The 11,235-nt window shown below is 32.8% G+C and overlaps 1 protein-coding gene across 1 annotated transcript in view; it reads left to right on the forward strand.

The window, feature by feature from the left end:
- The window catches only part of LOC131043861 (IAA-alanine resistance protein 1), a 129,028-nt gene extending 122,328 nt beyond the window's left edge, over positions 1–6,700 (forward strand). Inside the window, exons 9-11 of the mRNA XM_057977088.2 lie at positions 5,502–5,603; positions 5,735–5,779; positions 6,199–6,700. Coding sequence (XP_057833071.2) covers positions 5,502–5,603; positions 5,735–5,779; positions 6,199–6,351 — 300 coding nt within the window. The 3' untranslated portion in view covers positions 6,352–6,700. The remainder of the gene's footprint in view (positions 1–5,501; positions 5,604–5,734; positions 5,780–6,198) is intronic.
- The last annotated feature ends 4,535 nt before the right edge of the window (positions 6,701–11,235 follow it).

The following is an 11,235-nucleotide window of genomic DNA, read 5'->3' on the forward strand; positions in this document are numbered from 1 at the left end:
TAGATGAACCCAAACAAACGCAACCCCAATTGTCTTGGGATCAAACCTATGAACCTGATTCCAAACTAGTACCAAGATTGATAACTTAGTTATAGTATTATACTTGTGCTTACCTTTCCACCATCCACAAATTTCGCTACAGTCCCCTTGCCCTCAAAACTCATCCTTATGTCTTGCAATACCCTCATTCAAAACCTTTATGGAACTATGTATATTTTATGTTTTTGAGTTGCTAACATTTGCCTCCCATTCTATACTTGCAAAAGTTTACATTCCTCAAACTTTTCTCTGTTTTAGTTGTTTCTTTTTAGGGAACATGCTCAAATGTTGCAAATTGTTTCTCAGAGTTCTTTGAATTGCCCTTTGAGCCAACAATCTTTCTTTGTTCATATGGTTTTTTCAGAACAGCTATTACCTGTGAATAGGTATAACATATTTTCTACGTTACTGGGTTCTGCCCTAGATGCCTCTGGACCTTTACTAGTACTGTTGCAGTTCTATTATTTCTTTTTGTAGCTCCTGTTTTTTTTCATTATTCTGTGTACCTGACTATCATAATAAATACATAATTAAAAAATGGCACTGGTATACACAAAAAAAAATAAAAATTGAAAAAGATCAAAACACAATCAATTTCAAAAAATAAGAACACAGATTAACTAATTCTAGTTTGGTTAACTTTTTTAATTATTTAAAGTTTATATCAAATTTTCAATTATAATTAACAAATCAAAAAATATCTCAAATTAATAAATCAAAATGTTTTGTTAATTTAAGGTAAGAGGTAAGATGTTTTGTTTACACACTCAGATCATTACACTTCACCCTTTGTTGCTATTGTAGAATGCCTCTCACTTAACTTAAAAATTAATTAAATGAAAGGCCATATATGTATATATAATGTTTATCATTAAATTTTTAATATTTTGACTTGTAAATTGCTGTGAAATTTAAGGTGAAAGATAAGAGTTTTTGTTAACGTGCTCATTATCTAAACAAATAAAATGACAAAATCTAGTGTAAAACTTGAAAATTTAATAAATTGCATAGCAGTAAAGTTATAAATATTAATATATATTATAAATATTAAATATCTATAAAGTTAATATATGATAATAAAAATTAATACTAATTAAATTATAAAGTTAAATATAAACTTAATAAAAGCATAAACATACATTGTTACTTTTAAATATTATTAACATTATATTATGAAATTTAAACCTAAAAGTTTTAGGGAAAATATAACATTCCAAAAAATTGCAAATAAAAACAAATATTTAAAAAAAAGGAAAAAGTATATTTGTTTCATGTTAAAACATCAAAATATTAGAACTAAGTTTTGAAACAATGCAATCGGATGACTTTGAATAGATGTAAAACTTAAAAGCATCAAAACTTGAAGACGTAAACATTAGAACTTCGAGGTTTGCTGCCACCACAATAAATGCCAGTTTCGACAGAACGGTTGTCTTTTGTCTTCATTTGACCTAATTCAGTCTAATGCTAAGGTTCCATCCAATTTTATTGCTCTAATACTTATCCAACATTCGTTTCTCTAAATCAACAAGGGTTTTACTCAGCCCCTGAATTGCAATAAAATGAAATGAAGTTGGTTTGGTCCTTAACCAGTAAAGTTTCGAGAGAATTACAACCACCATAGCATTTGCATAGTTCCAATCAGGGTCCAACCACCAGTAAGCAACTAGAAAACCGAACTTAAGAGCATCCAGACCATGGTAACTATAATATGCCACTGGCTGCCCCTGATATATATTTTAAAAATGGTTTAACTTGTTCACTTTTAAATATTTTCTCCCTTGTTCATTCTTGTTTTTATTTCTTTTTGTATATTTTGTTGTCATACTTCTTTGTCATAAGCATTTCATTGTTTTGCTCATTCTCGTCGACTTATGAACTGGTTTTACCCCTTATTCTATTTAATATTATTTTTTATAGAAAAAAGTTGGTTTATGTTTGTACACTTATTGTTTCTTTAGAGATGGGCGAGGTTGCTCATTCCAAATGTTTGGATAGAAACATCAAACACAGCTTATCTTGAATACTTCAACAAATATGAATGCAGAAATCTCAAATCTGAAGAAAAAAGAGAAGCAATGTTAAATAAACATAAAGAATCTTCCATATTTTTTGCCTTGATGACAAATTACGATATACAAGTGATGGCCACTGAAATTCAAATTACTTTCATCTTCATTTAAATTAAATTCTGGCATAGGGTTTTCAACACTTAAAAAAAGAAAAATGATGAAGTGCATTAGTTTATACAAAAGAAAAATGATGAAATGTATTCAGTCACTTTGAAGCATTGCTTTATCCATTTTATAGAGCTGTTCATTCTGAATTTTATTGTAAAAGGATTTATTGATATGGTTTTGAACTTTGTGACAGGTTATTAGTTAAGTTACTGGTTCGGGTATAGGTACCAGAATGCGGTACGACAAATTAGTGTTCAAAATTATAAATTATAAGAACAGTGATACTCATAATTGCCAATAAATGGAATATTTAAATACCTCATTTTCATAATTTGCAAAAGTGAAAATACTCAAGTCTCAAAATGCCGTTACACAATGAAAATTCAAAATTACAATCAATATTTAATAGTCTTCATATTCTTCTTAATCAAAAGCATCAATATCTGCTATCCACAATTACCAAAAATGTACTTACTTGGGTTTGCTTGATTAGGAGATTCATGGGCTCTCTTATCCTTTCCAATGGATTTCATATTACCTCACTGTACTATTTCAGATTTCCATTTATCATCATTGAGTTCCCAAACAAAGGATAACTAAGATAACAAGGCTGGAAGTAATTTCTGTAATAAGCTATGCACATAAATATAGATGGACTTTTTTTCTATGTTCTTAGATAGAGGTGAGCTGATAAACGTATGTAAAGATTTATCTTATAATTGGAAGTTTTAATTGAGAAACCCTAGGCTTTATAGGGTCTTGAAACTAAAATCTGCAGGACTGAGAACACAAATTATGCAGGGGTTCTTCTGCGTATGCCTTGGCCCTTGGACATACCCAAGGTACTGCCTGGGTGTACATGGGGCCGAACCCGCAGTGGACCAGTACCAGGACCAGACGCACACAGATACCTGGTTCAAAATAGAATGACTTGATAACATAGGTTATTAACATTTTAATTTTGCTCCTTTTAGTGCAACATAAAATGGAACAGCATGTAAGATAAAACCTTTTATGAAATTGTGAGGGAAAGCTTCCTTTTGAGAAGAGTGAAGGAAATGCCATGTTTCTTTTCACTGAAATTTATAAAAACCTAGAACTAGCAGGGATTTAAGTATGCAATACAACAAATTTTAAACAAAAACGTGTCTTTTTGTTTTAGGTTGGGGCACAAGGTTGTTCAACACTATTGCGCTTGTGAGATTTTATGTTTTCTCTACTACAGAAAAGATAATAATTATTAATTAATGCTTACACTCTTTAGCTAAATATAGAGATTGAAAATTGTGTGAAAAACATGATTGGATTGAACAATACACGTATATGAATATGAAGATTTGCACACAAAGCTACAAAGCTTCATTTAACAGAAACTGCAATACAAAGCTTGCAATAATTACAAATTTTTTCCTAACTCGCAGAACAATTGAGCATGAGAATCAGAAGACTCTTTGAACAATAATTTCAACAAGTGGGTGTAAAAGCTACTATCCTCAAACCAAGTGCAAATGACACTTATAAGGGTTTACAAATCTTTGCATAAAAAGTTTGATTGCACACAAAAGGAAGCCCAAAATACAAATTTTGTTCACAAATTCTAAACCCTAAATTTGGAATTATTCAATCAACAAAAAATAGATCTTCTAGAAGATTATCTAAACATAGCCAATCTAAGCATAACTTCCTAAAAATAGCACAGGCTATAAATGTCTAATTGTGACTATTCATACCGTGGCAGTGATTTTGAGTCTTGACTAAGCTCTTTTATTCTAACCATGCCAGTTCCTCTGAAGAATCCTTAATCTGACAATTCACCAAACAGTCTTGGTGACTTGAATCTGAAAACCTTTCTTCACTAAAGTGTGTTGTAACCCTGGGTCTTGTCACAAGTGGCTCTTGACAATGCATGCTTTGTCATTTTTGCAAACTTTTTAACACCAAACCTCCATAGTTATCTCCTTTGATGAAAAATTAAAGTATTGACATGGAAACACTTTGTATGAAGTGTGGAAGAAATGATAACATTGAGTTTGAATTTTTTTTTACTTAATGTTTTGGGAACTTTTAGGGCAATGAAAATGAGTGACAAGACACTTAAACCCATCACCATCAAATACAGTCTTCCTTCCAGTAACTTTATCGATAATTTCTCAACTGTCTTATTTATGTTAAGTGCTGTTACAAGACCAAAACACCATATCAATGATAATTCCTGTAGAAAATATGCAAGGAACTTCACCATTCTGTCATAAAACTGTAGCTCTATACTCAAAATCTACTCACTGTGACTGAACCTTAAGTAGTTTGAAGAGGCTGAACTGCAGTATGTGAATAATAGTAAAGATTGAAAATCCCTTCAATCCCTAGGTGTTGCACCGATATGTTGAAATCTAAGTTTAATGATGTAAAAACTGCTAGAAAAGGAGAAAACCCGTTCAATATAGGAATCCCTGTTGAAAACTTATGAATATTGACACGACAATGAAAATGCTGAAATAACGACGACTTTCAGTTGGGACCTCCATTATGGAAAGCTGCAAACCCTTGATGATGAATAATAAGAATGAAATGGAGATATTCATTAACAGAACATATATTTCCAACTTGCTTTGCTCCTGCAATAGTGTATCCATATATAACACTTGCTGTTACTTTTGTATTCTTAACTGATCTGTTTCCTTTTCGCAAAAATCTGTTCTCCTTTACTGCAGCATGTGCCAGTCAATGGCATCTAAATTTCTGTTTAGTGAAAAGGATGTAAACCCTTCATTATGGTTCGCTCTTGTAAATGGGCCTGCATGTATTTTTTTAAGAAAATCTGTTACCTTACTATGGGACACGTGTTTTGAATTTGCAAACATTCGTGTGTTATTGTGTTTGCAAACACTCTAGAATATTCTTTAATATACACGTTCTAGGTGCACAACTCAAAATTCAGTACTTACAGCGGTTAAATTTTATCCAATCTATTTGCACTTAAACCAATTACTACTCAGAACTTTATGAATACCTTTATCAAACGTGAGACATACTACTGCACAAACTTGATCCATTCTAACTTTAAATTAAACTACATCAGATGATTTTTCCTAAAAGTAATTGACCAACTCAAGTTAGCTTCCCTATGATAAGATTTTATGCACATGCATGTGGTTAAAAATGTATATTAGCATTAAAGACATTTTAGTTCCCATTTAATTTTTTTCATTGCCATCTGTTCATAGAATTTTTTATTCAGCATGTCAGAGCAGACTAACTCTTGTAGAATGTGCCTTTGGACAGATTGGAGACTTTGGGATATTGGTGAACTCAGGCTTCAGTGTTTTCAAGGCACTTTTCTTCAATTTCTTATCAGCACTGGTTGCATTAGCTGGAACTGCTTTGGTTGGTACAAGAACCTGAAAAATTATGTTATTGTCAAGCATTAATTCAGCCTTTTTAAGATGCTTTTTTTCAGTATTTTGGCAATAATAAATGCATTGAAGGTTATCCATGACACAACTTTTTCTGAGTAGGCACTATTAATCGGAAAAGATCCAGGACATTCTGCATGGATAGAGGTGAGCAAATTTTATCCTATCTTAACTTTTTGACTGTTCATGCTACGTTCAATTTATCATTTTTCTAGCATATACTTTTCAATTACAAAATAGTGTTAGTAGTTTCTTTTATGATTTTCTGAACAGACATGTGACTATTTATAAGTCATTTTCAGAACACATTACTATTTCTAAGCCACTGTTAACATCTATGGCATAATTTTCTTTATGATTCTGACAAGTAGAGAATCATTAGTCTTACCTATGTTTTAAGTGGCTTGCAACTTTACATGTATGCACAAATTAAGAACTTGAAAAGTTTAGATTAAGTGATGTTTTGATGAAATAGAGTCTGCACATCAATCAGACCTGTTAAGCTTCTGTTGGAATTCTCTGTGGAATCTAGGTTCAAATAATTCGTTCATTTGATTGACACACAGGGATTCACAGCTGGTGGTTTTATCTACATCGCAATGGTTGGGGTGCTTCCTGAAATGCACCAGAAAGGGATTTCATTTAAGAACACACTGCTTCAGTTGATATCTTTGATGTCAGGAATGGGCGTGGCTCTGTGTATATCACTTTTTGAGTGAAGGTTGAATTGGGTGTCTCACGAAGATAAGTGCAAACTGAAGCTTCTCTGAGAGCAATGGGTTTTACTTTCCTCTGCCTCTCTTTTCTGAAGTCTCAATGCCTTATGGTTCAGTTCTGCAATGCCAACAAGTACCACACCTTTAGTGTGAGTTTCAATGAGTAAATGTGTTCAGATTAGTCACAGTTTTCACAGTAAGGTTGAAACAGCAAGATAATTATTTTAATGCTAGCAAGATCTGTACCTTGTTTCTCTTATTTACATCAAATCTAGGATGGCTAATATATCATCCTTGCCTGTATTATTCATACTTTAAGTTTATATGAATTCCGGGTATTTAAAGCTGTCAAGTGATGAATGGAATATCTCAAATATTTGTTATTCCAATGCAATAAAGTTAGTTAGAAAAATATATCTTTCTTTGTAATCAGACAGCATAACATGTTTTTAGAGAATGATCTCCCCATGTGGGGGAGCGCTCGTTAGTTTGTAATAACTATTATTGATATAAAAATAAATAATAGAAGTTAGGAGATGATATAAGCGTTGGGTAAAACCGTGAAGAAATATTTTTGTGAGTTGAATTAATTACTCTATCGGTTTTTTGAATTTCATGCAAAGTGTGTATAAAGCTGTTTAGTAAAGTTATTGAACTAGGTTTTTTTTTAATTGGGGCGTAGAACTTTTATTTGGTATGAAAATGATATCACTCGATTGAATAAACTGGTAAATTTGATATTGAGCATAGTTTTAGAATTGTGCTCAAATGCTATTAGCACATAAGTCCATCGCATGTCTATGGTAAGAATCCATGTTGCATATGGAGGGTACTCTTTGGGATTTACACCAAGCATGTCCATGCTAAGGATCGGCGTTGCTTATGGAACCTCCTTTTTAAATTTATATGTAAAATAAGCTACCTTAACTTTTGTGGCTTAAGCACACAATTTGTTTGGATCCATTAAATAAAAGGAAGTTCAAATTTGCACCTAGAACTTTTCTTATTTACAAATTTGACTGGAATTTATTGTCCTCTGTATAAAGACAATTGTATAGGAAAGCAATAGAAAACCTTAGAACCATAGTAAGAAATGGTCACAATTCGATTCCTGTAATGGTAGTTACAATTCATTGCTCTCTGCATAAAGACAAGTATATATGTAATCAATAGAAAACCTTAGAACAATAGTAAGAAATGTTCACAACTCGATTTCCGTAATGGTAGTTACAGTTTAGTAGGAATGCGAACGATTAAACCAAGTGAACCTTCAACTTTGTTTTGTCTTTTGATTGTTGTATTCTATTTTATATCAAATGGGGTTTATAAGAATGCCACTTAATGTGAAATTGTATGCTTCAAAAACCAAATTTTCCATATTGAATAAGTATTATACAGAACAATAGTTTGCCTAAGATCAAGCCACAGACCAAGCAGAAATTCACAATATCTAATGTGGATGACATCCACATCTCTACATTACAAGTTGCATAAAATCCCACAGGTGCAGCATCAAAGTTTTAGAAAATTATTACAATATGTAGTAGTACTTGTGGCCGTTTTAGATTATGAATGAATGAATGATTTTACTGACGTCCACAAGATTGATTAGTCTATGGGACCAAGAAAATCACAGCACTAGACCCTTTGAATTCCTTTCCATGTCTGATCTCCTGCTATGAATCTTGACCAGATAGCTAGTAGTTTGGTTGATCTTGTCCTCGTCAGATAAATGATACATGTTGTCGGCTTTCAAGATAAACTCATATTGAGCACGTATATCATCGTAAGCAGTGCACTCAATGAGAAAGTGTCGTTCAGTCTCTATAGCACCCACCTTGTAGAACAAGCAAGTTCTCTCCTCCCAAACCTCTTTGGGTCTTTGCCACCTACCTGTTTCACATCTGAGATGATGTGAACCAGTCCTTAATTGAGCAAGTAACAACTTTGCCTTCCCTATAATAACTCTCCCTAAATATGCTTTCTCACCATGTTCTCCAGTTGGGTTAAACTCTTTGATGTAATACGCCTTTTTACGACCAATGTGACTAGTCCGCATGGCAGTTTGAAACTTTTCAATGAAAAACTTCTTTATTTCCCCATTAGTATTAGGACACTCCTGCAATTTGATGTTCCATTTGTTCATCCACTTTTTGTTTTGTTTCATCCAAGTTTTCTTCCTACGGTTAAGACCCTCTTCCATCACAATCTTGGGCCACTGTTGGTTATTCATGTTTTCAACCTTCTTTAGATAACTTATTAACCGGATTATAGTTGATGCCTCCAACGGAAAAGTACCTACTTTTGCTAAAAGGATATCATAAGGCACTGATGTTTTAACTTTGAGATTGCTTGTGATCAAGTGTTTTTGAATTCTTTCTAACTGTCTCCATCCACAATTTGACATGCAAATGAATGAGTACATCAGAGGACCCAATAAATTTGGGTGAGAGCACGTTACATTGTACGATAACAACTAGGGGATTACAAAATGCAACTATTGTAAATAGAGGATGCAAATACAATTGCAATAGATACATATCTAAGATGTACAAGGGATACAAGAGTCCTTGCATGGTAATCAATCAGGATACAAGAGTGCAAGTTTTTTTGCATGATAATCAATAGAGTTCTCGAGATTTGCAAGATATGTCCAAGTGTGAACAAGAAGTGTGCATATATGGGATTTGCTACAAGTGAGGAGTTTTAATAAATAATTACTAGCTAAAGATAAAAATATGCCTTTAACAAGATGTCACATCTCAAGGAGATGACATCGACCCAAGTAGAGATCTACTTTATCAAGCTTATCATTATATTCATGATAAACTAGGATAGTAAAGTAATGCATAGAATAGAATAACACATTAACACTCCCCCATGAGCATAGCCAATGTGGGTACAAAAGACATAAGAATGACTCTTAACAATATGAGATTGTAACCAACAAGAATTAGGTATTCTTGCAAAAGGTGTCAATGTTGATGAATTTGAATCATTATTTAAATGTATCGTAGGATATGTCACTATGGAAGCATGTAGAGGTGGAGGTAGAACCATAGGGTTAGAATGTACCCTAATTAAATTTTGGTAAGTAGATGCAACTTGACAAGCACAAATATTTAGGAGAAAATGAATGTTAGGTTAATGGTGTCAACAATTGCCATTTAGAGAGAAACATGCATTGTCATCAGGATCCTCAATATGAGATTCTAGAAACAATGATAAAATGTATTACAGATAGACATCCCAATGATTATGTAGACAAACATGAACATTTTGAAGAGAATTTGAAGAAGCCAAGGTCTCTATCAAAGTAGTGGGCACAACAGTGGAATAGTCCTCAACCTCAAAATAGTGACTCGAAGTCTAATAAATGGATTCACGAATTTGTAACAAGAGTCAATGAAGTTGAAGAATCATTGCAAGCCTCTATAGCAGTAGGAGACAAAACAAGAACATCCATGGTTATAAGATGGTTCAAGAAGGCATCTTCATCGATTGAAGGATCATCAAAATCTTTATACTGTTTATACATGTATGAGATGACTAGAGGACAAACAAAAACAAGACAATCAATGTCAATCTTATGAAGATCACATGTCATGTTAATTATCTTAATACTTTTATCTTATATGAACAATTTTCCTCCTCATGATCACTAGGTTTAGGAATAAATCAATAGACAGATCAAAAGTTCTTTCCATGCAAGATGTGTCAAAATCCTTTCTCAATACACCTAATTATGTTTGTGAAACTCAACAAGAGGGTGATGAAACATAAAGCCAAAATCAATAATGAACAACGGCACATTCTCAAATCAATCAAACAAATTACCAACTAAGAGATCCCAAGTCGAAAAAATAATGATACTATATAAATAACACTTGTATGATAACACCCCACTTAAAAAATGTTTAGAAATTTGAGTATGTATGTGAAAGTTATGAGGTACCAAAGTTTTGAAAAAAACTAGGTTGCACAACAAGATGACTAGGATAACTCAAATTAAAAAATATTAGGGTATCGAAAGCAATAACTAAGATCACCAACAAGTAGCCAACAAGAAAATAGATGAGAATGGAAAAAAAAAATTGCTCTAAAATTTGTTATTGTAAAGTTGAGAAATTGCCTTTCATAGTGCACTAATCAAAACAAAAATACAAATGGAGAGGGTTTCCCTCCAAAAAGGTGGATGTTGATGTTAACACTCATGCTAATGTTAGCATGCTGATTGGAAAGTATGTTTGTTAGACTAGATGCACAACCACTGACATGGCTTGTATAAACATGTTGATTGTGCATGATGACATGTTGACATGGTGGTTTCATAGTAATAGGTGGTGGGGTTGTGGACTACCATGTGGCAAAGCCAAGAGTTGTAACGAAATATTTTAGTGAAAATATTTGTCATTGGTGATGAAAATTGTTGTTTGATCCCTGAAAATTGTTTTATTGTCAATTTTTTTTAGTATATTTCAAAACCACTTGGATTTAGTTTGAAATCAGCTCTAAAAGCTATAAAAATCACCATTACCATACATGGGACTCTACTCTATAGGATGCATAATGGTTTTGCAATTTTTTTCTCTTTTTCTTTCTAACTAGTCACTAGAAAGAGAAAGTCAAACATTGGTGGTAAGAGTTAAAACCCTTGTTGGATGTTAATGGCTCTTAGGCAACAATAAACATATTGTTGACCAATAATAGAAGTCATGGTGGAAACAAAGGCTTGCACCTTGTTAAAGGTGGCTTCATGGAGTCAAGAGTGGTAGTGAAGTACCTTCAAATACACTAGATATAATGGTACAGTTGCAATGCTTGGTGGGTACTTCATATTGTGTGAGAAGGGTTTGCATGCCCTTCAATAATCTACAACAAAATCCT

The sequence above is a fragment of the Cryptomeria japonica genome, chromosome 2, assembly GCF_030272615.1.
Source record: "Cryptomeria japonica chromosome 2, Sugi_1.0, whole genome shotgun sequence".
NCBI lineage: Eukaryota > Viridiplantae > Streptophyta > Pinopsida > Cupressales > Cupressaceae > Cryptomeria > Cryptomeria japonica.